Here is a 17,509-nt window from a genome sequence, read left to right as displayed (position 1 = left end):
GTCAGAGAACCAGGCACAACGCCCTTCGGGGAGCAGACAGCCGGTGGCCATGGCAACGCAGCTCCTTTCCGCAGGTCGCTGCTGAAGGAAGGAAGATGGGGGAGGGATGCTGTGAATGCTGCAACCAAAGCACCGATTCCCTTGAATGTCGACGCTGGTTTCATATCAATTCTTACATGATAACTGTGTATAACTATCAACAGCAATTTTAGATGAAACAATGGCCAGTGACATCCCTGTTCAGGGAGACTCCAGCAAGTACAATAATTTGACATTGAGAGAGCGTATGTGTCCCTGTTTGCTTTGTTCTGCACAGTATAGGTCACTGGGGAAGAAGGACAAGAGATTTTGACAAGCATTATACATCTGAATTGACCCACCTGGCAACATCACTGAGCCTTTCTGCGTAAATATGTCAATATGCCTTTTCATATAAGATGATCTTCCTGGAGACCTTGCAGGACGCAACACTGAAGCAGGTGGTCATGACATTTGGACTGATTAGCTGCTTGGTCAGGACTAATAATGAAGTGGTGCAAGAAGTCACTCTCAAAAATGTGTCTTTTGATCATATGCATCATGGTACAAACACAATGAATCTTGAAAGAGTGATATTATACTTATAACATACCAAACATTGAATTAGTTTGCATGTTTTTATTTCGTCTGCCATATGATAAGATCACATTACATACACACACAACTATTGTATCTCACAGTCAAAGCACCACTGTACAAATGCACTTATTTGATGTATTTGCCTGTAAAACATTACAACTTTGTACATGTAAGCCAGTGATTGACTGCACAATATCAATTTAATATTTACTGTAGTTGATGTGATTAGCACTGCAATGATGGGGACGACAGCATTGTTGAAATCGCATTTCTAATAATTGTTTGCACTCCTGATTTGATGCGGTTATCTTCAGTCCAGAAGTGGGAAAAGGCCTTTTAATACCCAGATGTGCAAGAAATGCCACAATGTGGTACCTATGGTTCTCTGTAAAGACTTTCCGTATTGTATCGCAGGTCGAGTTGTAATACACTCGAGCACAGCTTTCATTTGTGTGACAAATACACAATTGCAGTACTGTAAATATTTTGTATATATTGTATCGTGTTACACGTCAGACAGTGCTGATGGTCGGCGACATCCACAATTTGTCTTCTTAAATGACAAAAGTAAACAATATGACATACAGTGTATCTACAAGGAGAGTCTTATAGTCTATAGTTGAGTAATTCATATTCAAGAAGAACCGTGGTCAAAAGGAAAACACTATACACAACTGTCCTGTTCCTCTTCTTTTTGCCCCACTTCTATTTTGTTCTGAGAGCACAATTGTTGTTGATACAGAAAATGAGTTGTACACGCCCTAAAAATCTATGACGGTTATTCCATGCAAAAAATAAAAAATAAAAAAGTGAAAGCAGGTGAACACTGACAAAAGGCATCACTCTCCTGCATTTGTAAACCTAACAAGTCAAGTGGGTTGCAGGAGATCGTTTTGCAGTAAGAGTCGATACCACATGACAGTTACAGTGGCCAATTTTTAACCATTAGAATGTACATGGGCTGAAGCCGCTCTAAGTTGCCATCATTTCCAAACTGTTTTGACGATAAGCAAGAAGGGGGGCAAGTTTAACCACGAATATCTTGAGCACTGCTAATTGTAATCAATGAGCTAGTGCATTAGTTCTTGTCCAGAGTATCCTTAAATCCTCACGACAATAGGTTGATTAAGTCACCTGAATCATTCTGCACACTCATTCATCACTGTCGCCTTTGCTCGCAACATCATTTACAAAACCTAAAATTACTATTTATAAAATTCAGATTTAATTCCTACAAACCGCATGTTTTTTTTTTTTTTGTTAAACATTGGGTATACTGTGCCATTTCCATTGCCATTAATACAGAAAATGCAAAAGACAAAATGGAGAAAATTGTAAAATACTGTACACATGATGGGCGGTCATTTCGACGAAGCAAGAATCTCCTTTTGGGATTTCCACATTTCATTGCACACTTATATTGTCCCCCTTTTTGGGGGCTTTTTGGACTATTCACACGTTTCTTGGCAAATCACATTTCTTGTGACATATTTTTAGAGATGAAGCATATTTGAAGCCACACGGTCATACCGTGCACACTGAAGAGTTTATCAAAAAGGCTTAAATTGGCTTTTCATGTGCTTAAAGAGTACAGATGGAGGGGATTACAAGGAGTGGGAGTTGTTTCCTCATTGACGCGGCAGCATTCAGTGGGTGTCAAGTATGAGGATCCGGGCTGAGCATGACAGGTATGAGCGTGATGTCAATTCAGGGTTCTCGCTTTTCCTCTTGGGTTCTCCCATCTCGATTGGTCGGATATGCAGGTGGGGAGTTCTGGCCTTCATGTGGATCGAGTGCTCCTGGTTGTGGATGCCTGTCAATGAGACACAAAGATTCAGTATTTAAAAAACTACAGATAGCCACATGACTTGTCAGGCTGACATGCATTCTAAGATTAAGATGGGGAGGCAGCAGGCCGAAGAAAGGGTCGGACGGATCCTTGAATGTACACACTGTCACTGAACACACCATGCTTGGGAAATATGAGGAGGAGTGTGGTTGCTAGGAAACTGGGTGACGGGACTCATTTTCACATCCCCTGCACAAAAGAATAGGTCAGACATGAAAAGTGTCAGACATTTGAGTCTGTTTACAGTTGTAACTAATGCAGTGTGACAGACACTTCATTATAGGAATATTATTTTGGAATGATTTGGGGAAAAAAACATAATCCTAACATGCATTTGTAACAATTTAAAGATGTTTTTTAAATGCGCAGTAAAGTCAGCAAGTACACTGAAAAGAAAATACAACCGCAACTCTGTTGTTTCTGCTCACATTTTCTGCAAGCCAAACTTTGACAAAAATGGTGCGTTGAATTTACTCAATTTTATTTTGTCACGTGGTTGCACAAAATAAAGTCATCTGGACCTGGATTGAAGTCGACCATACATCTACTTAAAAACGATCTGAAACCCCCCAACAATTGAGTAAACAAAAGGCCTGTTTTGCTCATATGTTCAAAAATGTGTCTAAATCTGTCCCGGTGAACATTTCTACTTTGCTGAGAGGTGCTGATTAGACAGCAAAATTATTGCACAGGTGTGCCTTAGGCTGCCGAAAATAATAGACCACTCTAAAATGTGCAGTTTTACTCAATTGTGTGCGGGGAGGGAGACTGGGGGTGGGCAGGCAGAAAACCAGTCAGTGTCTGGCGTGACCACCATTTACCTGATGCACAGCAAATACATTTATTGCACAGGTGAGCCTTAGGCGACCCACAATTAAAGGTCATTCGAGAACAGATGAGCACCTAAGTGTTGCGTCTATAGTTGTGTTCGGTTTCATATAATAAGTCAACAGGTGCATTTAAGGACTGGCTGCAGGTGAGCCATCACTTTGTCCACATACTGCAGACTTTGAAGAATACTTCACATGTGTAGTAAATCCTCTAATTGTGTCAATCTTGACAACAAAGTGTCAGATAAGCCGGCACTACCTATTGTGATTGTGGCCAAGATTAGGGGTCATTAATTAAGTGCACTTTCTGGACGAAGAGCAAGACAAAAACGGTATTGTTCTTGCTAGTGTTATTTTTTTGTTTGTTTGTCAGTCATCTTCCGAACCGCTTTATCCTCACTAGGGTCGCGGGGGGTGCTGGAGCCTATCCCAGCCGTCTTCGGGCAGTAGGCGGAGGACACCCTGAATCGGTTGCCAGCCAATCGCAGGGCACACAGAGACGAACAACCATGCACGCGCACACTCACACCTAGGGACAATTTAGAGTGTTCAATCAGCCTGCCACGCATGTTTTTGGAATGTGGGAGGAAACCGGAGCACCCGGAGAAAACCCACGCAGGCCCGGGGAGAACATGCAAACTCCACACAGGGAGGCCGGAGCTGGAATCGAACCCGGTACCTCTGCACTGTGAAGCCGACGTGCTAACCACTGGACTACCGGGCCGCCTTGTTTGTTTGTTTGTTTGTTTGTTTGTTTTTTCTAGCATTGGTTTGCTTTAAGTATGGTATTGATGTGATCACCCGCAGACAAAATGTGGGCGTGAAGATGTGGGCATTGTGACTTTGGGGTATAAGAGGAATACAACAGAATTTCGAAACATCAACTGAGAAGAGTAACAACAGAAAGGGAAACAAAACAGTTCAAACAGAAGACATTTTCAAAGCGCATCAGCTGAGAGTGAGACTCCTGCATACCTCCATTGTTGCAGGGTGGCCTTCCCTCATTTAGGGTACTTTAGAGTGGGAAGAAAAAGAAAGGGTGAGATGAGGTTATTACAGGGCTGATAAAAAGAAGTTGTTGTTAAAGTAGCCTGTGATGAGTGCTTCCATGCAGAGACAAGCTGAACAAAGTTGCGAGATTCAGCAACTGTGGCCCTGATTAATAGAGACACATGGACCATTAAAACACAAATTTAACATGTTAAAACATTGTTTCTAGAAGATCTTACACTTACCTGGATAGAAAAGGGCAGAAAATGGTGTCATACATGAGAAGAAAACCTCCAAAACAGTTTTAATCCATTTCATTTTGTAGTTTTTGTTTTATTTTTGTCTACTTTTGTTTAGTTGGGCGGGTGCTGCTTTGTAAAACATTATTCATGGAATGAAGCCACGTGGACACAAAATTTACAACAATCAAGTAACCTTTAACCCCACGATAATTTGTGGTGGTATTACAAAGACATCTGTGCACGGTTTTGTTGATGTTGATGTTATATTTGTATTTTCACTCCTACACTCTTAGATGGAACACCTCTATCCGTACCTACCAGTTTTAACGTCAACAGTTGCTCAGAGTACTTGATATAGTTTTTGTTTAGGCATATTACAAGGCATGGAGAAAAACAAACACACTTTATCCATTCACACATAGGGACCACATGCATGCACTCAGGCGCAAAAATATCTCCAAGTTTTATAAATAGTTTGCACGGATCAATGCGATGCAGTACAAGCGAAATATACATAGTACACAAAATGAGTGCCATAAAAAGTTATTTATTAATTGATTATTCTTCTACCGTCCAGCCTGCACTTTGACACATTTAAAATTGGAATTTAACTGTGATACTTAAAATCATTGAGCAAATGCTGCACTGTGACTGCAGAACTGGATACTGCTCTTCAGTCTTCATCATTGCTGTTGAAGTAGCAAATATTTTTTACCTGCAAGGTGGAAGGAGCCGAGCCGCTAGTTTCAGACATGCCTGAGCTCCTGGGAATACTGGACACAATGTATCTGGAGCCCTTCGGCATGGGCTGCCTGACCACCAGTTTTCCTTTCCTGGTCTCTGCTAGGAACAGACTGTACCAGTAGGCATCGTTGGACACCAGAGTGGAATCTGCGATGGTGGAGTTCCTCTCGCTGATCACGCTGTTCCTGCAGGGAGGAGCCGCTTTGCTGGGCTTGACCTTCTGGCACTTGAGCACGATGGTGACCAGGATGGTGATGAGCAGCAGGAAGGACACCGAGCCCAGACCGATGACCAAATACAGGTTGAGGTCCGAGAAGATGTCGTATTCCAGAGGCACCTCGGTCATGTCCGAGTAGGCCTTCACGGCCGTTTCCACCGTGGACAGCTTAATGGTGACTGTGGCGGAGAGAGCGGGATCCCCGTTGTCCTTGGCTACAACAACCAGTCTCTGGTGACGAGAATCTTTGTAGCTGAACATCCTCATGGTGCGGATCTCCCCGTTGTACTGGTCCAGACTGAACAAGGAGGCGTCGGTCACCTGCAGGAACTGGTAGGTGACGCGAGAGTTGTGCACGGAATCCACGTCCAAGGCTATCACCTTGGCCACCAGGGAGCCTTTATCTGTGGATCTGGGGATCTTCTCCTCCACCACGGAGCCGTGCGCTCGCCACGGAGAGACGATAACCGGGGCGTTGTCATTCTGATCCACGATGATGATGTGGACGGTCACGTTGCTGCTGAGCGGAGGAGAACCAGAGTCTCTGGCCTCGATGTGGAAGAGGAAGTCCTTCTCCATCTCATAGTCAAAAGTCTTGAGCGCGTAAAGGTTGCCGTTCTCTGGATTGATGGAGAAGAGCATGGACATGGAGGTGTTGGCTATCTCCTTCTCCAGGATGAAGTACACTAGGTACTGGTTCTCATGGAGGTCGGGGTCAAAGGCACTGAGGGAGCTCAGCAAGGCGCCAGGGGCGTTATTCTCCATCACACGTATGGTATAAAAGGACTGAGGGAAGTGTGGGACGTTGTCATTCACATCCAGCAGCTGCAAAGTCGTGGTTTCGTTGTCACTTAAAGGAGGGGAGCCTCTGTCGGTGACGGTGAAGGTGATGTCGTATTCTGGAACCTTCTCACGGTCTAATGGCTCCGAAACAACTAACTTAAAATGGCTATCTGAGGACTCCGTCAGTTTAAAAGGCATATTGTTTGGAATGTGAATATCCACCACTCCATTATTACCTGAGTCATTATCACTCACACTCACAACTGCTATCACAGTGTCTACAGGTATGTTTTCTTTAATCGGGCTTTGAAAGGACTTGATCGAAATTTCTGGGTGGTTGTCATTCATATCTGTCACTTGTATCGTCACCTTACATTGGCCGGATAAGGGGTTGAGCCCCTTATCGCTTGCGATGACTTCCATTTCATAAGATTTTAAATCTTCATAATTAATCATCTCCTTCACTCTGATTTCACCATTTTCTTGATTTAAAGTAAACACATTCTGTGTTCTTTCTGACGTGTATAAACTATAAGAATAAAGCACATCTGAATTGGAGCCTTCATCTAAATCAGTGGCATTTAATTGAATCACCAGACTGCCAATAGGGGAGTTCTCCATCACGTCTACTAAGTATTTGTCTTTGTCAAATGATGGGGCGTTGTCATTGACGTCCAGGACTCGAACAATGATGCTGGCCGTGCCCGTGCGCGTGGGAACTCCACCGTCCACCGCAGTGAGGATGAGATGATGAACAGCCTGCTGCTCTCTGTCCAGCACCTTTATAAGAATTAAATCTGCAAATTTGGTGCCGTCTCTCCCCGTCTGAATTTCGATACTAAAATGTTGGCTTGAGCTCAGGTGGTAGTTTTGCACAGAATTGGCCCCAACATCGGGGTCCACTGCATTATTCAGGGAGAACCTCTCTCCAACCGGGCTCGACTCGGAGATGTCCAAATGCATGGTCCCTCTTCGAAAATGAGGAGCATTATCATTCATATCCATGATTTCCACTTCAATGTTAAACATGCGAATGGGATTTTCAATCGTTGCGTCCAATTTCAGAGAGCAATACGCGGTCGTTTTGAAGGTGCACAGCAATTCTCTGTCGATTCTCTCCAAAATGAAGAGCTCTCCCGTGTCTTTGTTGATGTCTAGATATTTTTTATTTGCGACACCATCGATGCGCATTTTCCTCTTGTTGAGCGTCCGCACTTCTAAACCCAAATCGGACGCCAAATTAGCAACGACTGAACCTTCCTCCATTTCTTCAGGAATCGAGTAGTGAGTGACAGACGACATCGGGTCCACCAACGTGCATAAAAAGAGAAGAATGACAAGTGGCCGCGTCTCGACTAACTTACTGCAGCCGTGCGTCATATTGATGTTAAGTCCTTTAAACGCGACGAAATGTATGAAGAGCCGCTCCCCTATTCAACGAAGAAGCACACGAGAACGTTAATACTGTTCCACTGTTTCCCCCCCTCGTGAGCAGTGTGACGTCAGTGTTGAAACGTCCGTCTCCGTGTCCTCCTCCAATTAGAATTTGCGATACCGGTGACATCACCGGTGTTAGAGATTTGGTGGACAGCAGCGACGAAACTCGTTTTGAAGAGTCCTTACAGCACTTCAAAACAACGGCCATTCCGCCGTGTAATTATAAAAAGCCCACTGAGTCCTGATTGCATTGCATAACGAAATCACGTCAAATGTTTTCAGCGCCACCCCGTTACATATCTTAATTAATGAATAAACTTCAGCACAGTCAGTGTTTACATCGGAAAGAATAACATAAGGTACCGATAACTGTTTGCAAGACGTTTTAAAATGTATGTTCGTTCTAATTAAAACACCAAACTTTGTTTTATCGTCAACTTCAAACTATACTTGAGCTGTTTGTTGTGTTGGGGTAATAATTCCAATGCACAAAACTAACGTGAGATATGTCATATAATATGTAAAATGTTATTTAAAAAATGCAAGACTTATTCAGAAAAAAAACGTCACACTTTTCAGTGTATACAGACAACTTTGGGGTATATTACAAGTGGGCCTACTGGTTGTAAATAATATGGCCACAGCTACTGTGGGGTATTTTCATTACACTGACTAAATTCCCTTAACATCTCTTGATAAGTTATTTTCTCTCTCTGGCTGTGAATCATCCATCTATCCAGCACACTTTGATTTGTAAATCAACTCTCTAGGAAAAGACCATCTGAGTTTGATTTCCGCCTGTGTACTAATAGTTCCCATATTAGGCAATATCCTAAAGATGAGATGCACTATAAACTTGAATATGCAAGTGTATGAAATGTGTTATATTTAAAGAATTCAGGTGTACTAGTTCAAGCATGCTAATGTGTTTGAATCAAATAGTAAGCCTCATTTAAGTGAAAGACTCCAACGTGCCATCAAAAGAGTGAGAATACGGTAAAGTTTTGGCAAGCCAAGTGCAGAAAGTTCCATTGCTCATGGAATTGTTTGAAGGGGAATTTGGTGTAAATCTCACCTCGATGTGAAAACAACAGCACAAGCATTGTGAATTATTTGCAATTTTAAAAAATGAGTGCACAAAGAGTACTGTACAATTGATAAAGCTCCAGTTGTGTGAGTGACAAGGTGGTCAGGGTGTCAAACCCACACAACATTCTACTTAGTGATACTGGAATTCCGTTTGTCGTTTGCTTTGTTTTGCAACAATGCAAACATGCAACATCAGGATAATACTGATAGTTTGTAAAAAATATGTTTTTTGTTTTTTTCCTCATGTTTTATCACCACTACTAATCTGTTAGTCAAGCAATCAGTGTTTATACAGCAGAACAGTGATTCTCAACCAAGGTGCCTTGTGGAAATGATCCAATATTTTACTTAATTTGTCCCAAAACTATTATGTGTTAATTATAGACATATCTTTTGTTTTTTTTAACGAAGCCGGGGACTAGAGTAACGGGTAGAACAATAGGTAAATGCTCCTCCATGGGACTGAGAAGTTACAAAACCTGTTTATCCACCTGCTGCCATTCATAAAACAAAACAAGACACGGTTTCCGTTTAGGCATGTCAGTTTTGAAGTGGCCAGATTTCATACTAAAGCCATGTTTTTTTGCTTTAATTTTTTTTCCCGGTTCCCATACTTTTTGCAACGTTTTTGTAAGGTGGTGTGCATTGATTTTTCGAATGGATGTCTTGTCGCAAGAAAAGGTTGGGAAGCACTGCTGTACAAGTTTATTTTAAATCTTGAAGATGTAGATAAAATCGCTATTTCAAACTATTGTCACTTTTCAAGCTTTCTTTTTTTAAATCACTTTCATAATAACTTGCCCCCTCATTTATATTTCCAAGATTTGTTTTCATTTCCATGTAATTAATAAACAAAATAAAACACTACTTTATTCCTTTTCCAGAACACTTTCAAAACTTTAGATTGAGGCAGGATCTTGACAGAAATCAATAAGGACATTTATCAGTGCCAGAGGATTGTGTGATTTACCCTAAAATTTATTTTAATTGATGGGTACTGTATTTATTAGTTCAGTATTAAATGACATTAAGAATACATTTTAAAAAGTTATCATTTGAAAGGAAGACGGTGCTGTCTTGGTTACGTACTGGAAGTGCACTTCATATATAATCACTGGGGTTTTTAGATCATTGCAAATGTTGGACAAGCGTGTCATGATACCTGCAAGGTGGAAGGAGCAGAGTCGCTGGTCTCAGACATGCCTGTGCTCCTGGGAATACTGGACACAATGTACCTTGAGCCCTTCGGCATGGGCTGCCTGACCACCAGTTTTCCTTTCCTGGTCTCTGCGAGGAACAGACTGTACCAGTAGGCATCGTTGGACACCAGAGTGGAATCTGCGATGGTGGAGTTCCTCTCGCTGATCACGCTGTTCCTGCAGGGAGGAGCCGCTTTGCTGGGATTGACCTTCTGGCACTTGAGCACGATGGTGACCAGGATGGTGATGAGCAGCAGGAAGGACACCGAGCCCAGACCGATGACCAAATACAGGTTGAGGTCCGAGAAGATGTCGTATTCCAGAGGCACCTCGGTCATGTCCGAGTAGGCCTTCACGGCCGTTTCCACCGTGGACAGCTTAATGGTGACTGTGGCGGAGAGAGCGGGATCCCCGTTGTCCTTGGCTACAACAACCAGTCTCTGGTGACGAGAATCTTTGTAGCTGAACATCCTCATGGTGCGGATCTCCCCGTTGTACTGGTCCAGACTGAACAAGGAGGCGTCGGTCACCTGGAGGAACTGGTAGGTGACGCGAGAATTGTGCACGGAATCTACATCCAAGGCTATCACTTTGGCCACCAGGGAGCCTTTATCTGTGGATCTGGGGATCTTCTCCTCCACCACGGAGCCGTGCGCTCGCCAAGGAGAGACGATAACCGGGGCGTTGTCATTCTGATCCACGATGATGATGTGGACGGTCACGTTGCTGCTGAGCGGAGGAGAACCAGAGTCTCTGGCCTCGATGTGGAAGAGGAAGTCCTTCTCCATCTCATAGTCAAAAGTCTTGAGTGCGTAAAGGTTGCCGTTCTCTGGATTGATGGAGAAGAGCATGGACATGGAGGTGTTGGCTATCTCCTTCTCCAGGATGAAGTACACTAGGTACTGGTTCTCATGGAGGTCGGGGTCAAAGGCACTGAGGGAGCTGAGCAAGGCGCCAGGGGCGTTATTCTCCATCACACGTATGGTATAAAAGGACTGAGGGAAGTGTGGGACGTTGTCATTCACATCCAGCAGCTGCAAAGTCATGGTTTCGTTGTCACTTAAAGGAGGGGAGCCTCTGTCGGTGACGGTGAAGGTGATGTCGTATTCTGGAACCTTCTCACGGTCTAATGGCTCCGAAACAACTAACTTAAAATGGCTATCTGAGGACTGCGTCAGTTTAAAAGGCATATTGTTTGGAATGTGAATATCCACCACTCCATTATTACCTGAGTCCTTATCACTCACACTCACAACTGCTATCACGGTGTCTACAGGTATGTTTTCTTTCATCGGGCTTTGAAAGGACTTGATCGAAATTTCTGGGTGGTTGTCATTCATATCTGTCACTTGTATCGTCACCTTACATTGGCCGGATAAGGGGTTGAGCCCCTTATCGCTTGCGATGACTTCCATTTCATAAGATTTCAAATCTTCATAATTAATCATCTCCTTCACTCTTATTTCTCCATTTTCTTGATTTAAAGTAAACACATTCTGTGTTCTTTCTGACGTGTATAAACTATAAGAATAAAGCACATCTGAATTGGAGCCTTCATCTAAATCAGTGGCATTTAATTGAATCACCAGACTGCCAATAGGGGAGTTCTCCATCACTTCTACTAAGTATTTGTCTTTGTCAAATGACGGGGCGTTGTCATTGACGTCCAGGACTCGAACAATGATGCTGGCCGTGCCCGTGCGCGTGGGAACTCCACCGTCCACCGCAGTGAGGATGAGATGATGAACAGCCTGCTCCTCTCTGTCCAGCACCTTTATAAGAATTAAATCTGCAAATTTGGTGCCGTCTCTCCCCGTCTGAATTTCGATACTAAAATGTTGGCTTGAGCTCAGGTGGTAGTTTTGCACAGAATTGGCCCCAACATCGGGGTCCACTGCATTATTCAGGGAGAACCTCTCTCCAACTGGGCTGGACTCGGAAATGTCCAAATGCATGGTACCTCGTCGAAAATGAGGAGCGTTGTCATTTATATCCGTGACTTCCACTTCAATGTTGAACATCCGAATTGGATTCTCAATCGCTGCGTCTAATTTAATAAAACAGGACGTGGTCGTTTTCAAAGGACACAGTAACTCCCTGTCGATTCTCTCCAGAACAAAAAGCTCTCCTGTTTCCTTGTTGATCTCAAGATATTTTTTATTTGAGACAACATCGATGCGCATTTTCCTCTTGTTCAGCGTCCTCACGTCTAAACCCAAATCCGATGCCAAATTAGCAACTACGGAGCCTTCCTCCATCTCTTCGGGAACGGAGTAATGCGTGACGGCCCACACGGTGTTCATTGTGGCACAAAGAAAAATGAACACGCCAACATACCTTTCGCGTGAATGCCGAAAGGGCGCACAGCTTCTGGTGGGGAACATTCTTTGTTTAAAATAATCAAACGTGATGTTTAGTCCAAATCTGAGTTTTTTTCTGAGTCAGACGAAAAACATTCTCCTGCAGGCTCGTTTTCCGTTCACTGATATTTTAAGCCCTCGCCGTGCACCAATGAAATACGTTTTCAGAAATGACTTCATCACCGAGATTTTTTTTTTGGGCGAACAGCGACTTGATCCGCCCTTGGTGAACATCTGCAGTTTGTGATTATACAACTTTGATATCATATTTTTAAACAGTAATACTGTATTTGTGAGAAACGTCAATTTACCGTTCAACTAAAAAGGCACGCTTTAAATTCTAGTAATTATTTTTGGAAAGCAAGGCGGTTTGTGCATGCGGTCCTTTTCTTTTTTCCTCCAACATGTTTTTGAGTACCAAATCCAATTACACCGAATTGTATCAACTCAAAAAAATCTAATCCCTCGTTTTGTACATTTTGTTTTGCTTTGAAAAGTGGAGAACTTTATTCAACGAGATGCGTACACAATGTGTTTTACAAAAGTGGAGAGCCTAAATAAATCTTCTCCTTTCCCTCAACTTAATTCATTTTAGGGCCCGGGGGAAACCAGTTTCAGGGGTCGTGTGCCGCCGGACAGATCGTGAGGTTTGTGGTGACCCAATCTGCATCTGCAACTAAATCTGCAGCATAAATTATAGAGCAAAAACGTAGAAAAATACGTACCGTGGTCACGAAGACGTGAATTTCGAAAACAAAAAAATGATTAGTGATCGTTCTATTCCACAAAATGAAAGAATAAATGTTCTACATGCCATAACTCTTTCCCTTAGATTTTGGACCCAAGTCAATCCAAGAGTCAACTCAACGTCAAAAATAATTATCAGACACTGAATCACAAATACAAATGTGAAAAAAGTATTCTATCAATGTGTGAAATTAATGACAGATTAGTTCGTGACTTGATATAACAGAAAGAGTCAGGTAACCCTCAAATGCAGTGAAGTGACATTGAGACACTCAACAATAAAGTCAAAATAAATGCAACTTTTCAGAGCAAGTCGTTGTTCTATGGTGTGGGGATGTTTGTTTGTTGTCAGATTTAGTTCCCTGGGCAGCTTGGGTTACAGGAGGCATGTGTCCCTGTGCACATTGCACAAGCAGGGTAAAAAACTCAAGAGGCGATCACAACTTTGGTTCTCAACTGAACACATCTTGTGTGAGTGCTTTGCTTTGTGTAATATGAAGACACCCAAGTAATGTATTTTCATCATTTCGGAGAGGTTTTATGATTGATTGTCATTGTTTCTTTAGAATAACTGGGTATTTTATCCATCCATCCATTATTCGAACCGCTGATCCTATTGGAAGTTTATTTGTTTAATTTCCACCCACAAGGAATTCATAACTTGAGTAGTATTGTAGAATGCACGATGCAATTGTTTTTTTTTTTATGATCATGTATTTGGGAGGGCAGGGTCTACTAAGACTGCATCCGATATTGGCATTTATCAAGATTAACATGCAACTATTTTTCCGAAAGCAAACTTTGTTGCATCTTGCATATTTATATATATATATATATATATATTTATATATAGATATATATACTGTATATATATATTTTTGTTCTTCAGTATGTACCGTGGGGATTGCTCTTTTCTGTAACCCGGCATGAATGCTGTAAATTCTGAAGTGTTTATATTGTTCGCATTTTAGTGAGTAAAATTTCTTGATTGATTTGCCCACGTTGAATCAGTGACCTGACTAGCATGTGTGTATTTCAGGCAAAAAAAAAGCTCTATATGTCTAAGCTATTTGAAAATTATACAGGATAATAAAGGGTCGGTCATGGTTTAAAATAAAGGATAAGTTAGCGATTCATTCGCTCATCATACCTGCAAGGTGGAAGGAGCCGAGCCGCTAGTTTCAGACATGCCTGTGCTCCTGGGAAGACTGGACACAATGTACCTTGAGCCCTTCGGCATGGGCTGCCTGACCACCAGTTTTCCTTTCCTGGTCTCTGCTAGGAACAGACTGTACCAGTAGGCATCGTTGGACACCAGAGTGGAATCTGCGATGGTGGAGTTCCTCTCGCTGATCACGCTGTTCCTGCAGGGAGGAGCCGCTTTGCTGGGATTGACCTTCTGACACTTGAGCACGATGGTGACCAGGATGGTGATGAGCAGCAGGAAGGACACCGAGCCCAGACCGATGACCAAATACAGGTTGAGGTCCGAGAAGATGTCGTATTCCAGAGGCACCTCGGTCATGTCCGAGTAGGCCTTCACGGCCGTTTCCACCGTGGACAGCTTGATGGTGACTGTAGCGGAGAGAGCGGGATCCCCGTTGTCCTTGGCAACAACAACCAGTCTCTGGTGACGAGAATCTTTGTAGCTGAACATCCTCATGGTGCGGATCTCCCCGTTGTACTGGTCCAGACTGAACAAGGAGGCGTCGGTCACCTGCAGGAACTGGTAGGTGACGCGAGAGTTGTGCACGGAATCCACGTCCAAGGCTATCACCTTGGCCACCAGGGAGCCTTTATCTGTGGATCTGGGGATCTTCTCCTCCACCACGGAGCCGTGCGCTCGCCACGGAGAGACGATAACCGGGGCGTTGTCATTCTGATCCACGATGATGATGTGGACGGTCACGTTGCTGCTGAGCGGAGGAGAACCAGAGTCTCTGGCCTCGATGTGGAAGAGGAAGTCCTTCTCCATCTCATAGTCAAAAGTCTTGAGTGCGTAAAGGTTGCCGTTCTCTGGATTGATAGAGAAGAGCATGGACATGGAGGTGTTGGCTATCTCCTTCTCCAGGATGAAGTACACTAGGTACTGGTTCTCATGGAGGTCGGGGTCAAAGGCACTGAGGGAGCTCAGCAAGGCGCCAGGGGCGTTATTCTCCATCACACGTATGGTATAAAAGGACTGAGGGAAGTGTGGGACGTTGTCATTCACATCCAGCAGCTGCAAAGTCATGGTTTCATTGTCACTTAAAGGAGGGGAGCCTCTGTCGGTGACGGTGAAGGTGATGTCGTATTCTGGAACCTTCTCACGGTCTAATGGCTCCGAAACAACTAATTTATAAAAGTTATCAGTGGACTCCCTCAGTTTAAAAGGCATGTTATTTGGAATGCGAAGATCCACCACTCCATTATTGCCTGAGTCCTTGTCACTCACACTCACCACTGCTATCACTGTGTCGACATCAATGTTTTCACTGACTGGACTTTGAAACGATTTAATGGATATTTCTGGGTGGTTGTCATTCATGTCCTCAATTTGAATTTTGATCGTACATTGTCCTGATAAACTATTGACGCCTCTGTCTGCTGCTATCACTTCCATATCATAAATCCTAAAATCCTCATAGTTCAACATTCCTTTCACAGTAATCTCACCAGTAGATGGATTTAAATAAAATGTTTCTCGTGCTTTCTCTGGTGTATATAAACTATATGAGTATGTTAAATCAGAATTTGAGCCCTCATCCAAATCAGTCGCATTTAAATCAATAACAAGGCTTCCAATGGGGGAATTTTCCATTATTTTAACACTGTAAATAGTATTATCAAAGAGAGGGGCGTTGTCATTATTGTCTAAAACATGAACAATAATGCTCGCTGTGCCAGAACGCGGAGGTGTACCGCCATCTACTGCCGTTAATATTAAATTGTGCACAGCCTGCTTCTCTCGGTCTAAAACCTTCTTCAATATCAAATCTGCGAGTTTTGTTCCCTCCCTCCCCGTCTGAACCTCAATGTTAAAATGTTCACTTTCACTCAGATGATATGTTTTCACTGTATTGCTGCCTACATCCGGATCGACTGCATTGCTGAGAGAGAATCTCTCCCCTTTCGGTGTCGACTCGGATACATCCAAATGAAAGGCGTCTCTCCGAAATTGAGGGGCGTTGTCGTTCATATCCATTATTTCGACCTCAATGTTAAAAATTCTTAACGGGTTCTCCATGATCACCTCAAGTCTCAAATAGCATGAGCCTGGCGACTTTGTTGGGCAGATGTGTTCCCTGTCGATCTTATCAACGATATACAGCTCTCCGGTGTCTTTGTTGACGTCCAGATATTTTTTGTTTGAAATAATGTCCAAACGCATCTTCCGCCGATTCAGTGTTTTGACATCCAATCCCAGGTCGGTGGCAAGGTTAGCAACAACTGATCCCTCCTTCATTTCCTCGGGTATCGAATAATGGGTCACGGAGGTGGATATTTGAGTAACGAAAGAGAGAAGAATAACAACGACGAACAGCGCGTACCTTTGCCATGGCTGCATCACTTCGACGCACATCATTGTTCTCTCGTGCGCTCACTGCACTTTGTCCCAGTGTACGTTTGTCCGGGTCCGATTTCGCCGTAAAATAATCCAGAATACGTTTTAGCAAAAGTATTCCAGATGATAATCGTCAGAAAAAAATGACCGCATTGAGGAGAGTTGATTTCAGCACTGCCAAGTGGTCCAGTTTATTTAGAACCGCCCGATGACGAGAGTCGATGATGACGATGTGAACGTTTGGGCTCTCGTTGAAATACAAAAAAACAGCGCCACCGTAACCTACTGTTTTTTTGTTTTTTTTTAATGTATTCTATATCACGACCCACGCTGAAACATTTTACGTTTTTAACTGTATAAAGTGACTATGTGAATGACCTATTTGTGTGTTTTTAATGTTGTTGTTTCATTTTTTTCCCCATGATTCATTGTCAAATTGTACGCTCGATTTTATTTAGATAAAGCACTTGGACTTGCCACCACTTTTAAAGTCCTCCAGGAACACAAATGAGATGAGCTGAGAGTAACCGAGTCGTATAAAAATTTATTTTTTGAAACCAAATTAGGACAGATGTGAACGTGATAAAGATGTGGTTTATCGCCAAAAGACACTAATTGGCACAAAGAGATGAGTAAAAGGCTGAAACTCAATGTTGTGCCCTTGGGCTGCAAGGCAAAAGACCCCCCACCCCCCTCCAATATTCTCCTCAAACCAGAAAATACTATTGCATGGGTGTCACTTATATACTGTGTCCTATTTTCACATATTTGATCCAGTAGTTTCATGTGGAAGTCAATGATCAAGTGTGAGTCCCAAAAAAATGTTTTTACTCGCCACCTGAGTAAGACAGTATGTTGAA

The 17,509-nt window shown here is 43.0% G+C and overlaps 1 protein-coding gene across 6 annotated transcripts in view; it reads right to left on the bottom strand.

Annotated features, from left to right (window-relative positions):
* Nucleotides 1-642: 642 nt before the first annotated feature.
* LOC147208451 (protocadherin alpha-C2-like) overlaps nucleotides 643-17,509 on the bottom strand; it is a 29,293-nt gene continuing 12,426 nt past the window's right edge. For 3 of the 6 annotated variants that reach the window (XM_086135300.1, XM_086135263.1, XM_086135273.1), the window contains exons 2-3: nucleotides 4,273-4,310; nucleotides 643-2,431 (exon numbers count right to left, since the gene is read on the bottom strand). In XM_086135300.1, coding sequence (XP_085991426.1) covers nucleotides 4,299-4,310 — 12 coding nt within the window. In that variant the 3' untranslated portion in view covers nucleotides 643-2,431; nucleotides 4,273-4,298. Of the gene's footprint in view, nucleotides 2,432-4,272; nucleotides 4,311-5,244; nucleotides 7,630-9,961; nucleotides 13,576-14,255; nucleotides 16,940-17,509 lie in introns of those variants that run through there. The other 3 variants (XM_086135291.1, XM_086135283.1, XM_086135309.1) reach the window with 3 other exon arrangements.

Source organism: Hippocampus guttulatus, chromosome 2 (genome assembly GCF_054856545.1).
Source record: "Hippocampus guttulatus isolate MCC_2025c chromosome 2, RoL_Hgut_1.0, whole genome shotgun sequence".
Taxonomy (NCBI): domain Eukaryota; kingdom Metazoa; phylum Chordata; class Actinopteri; order Syngnathiformes; family Syngnathidae; genus Hippocampus; species Hippocampus guttulatus.
This window is presented reverse-complemented; position numbering and strand designations above follow the sequence as displayed.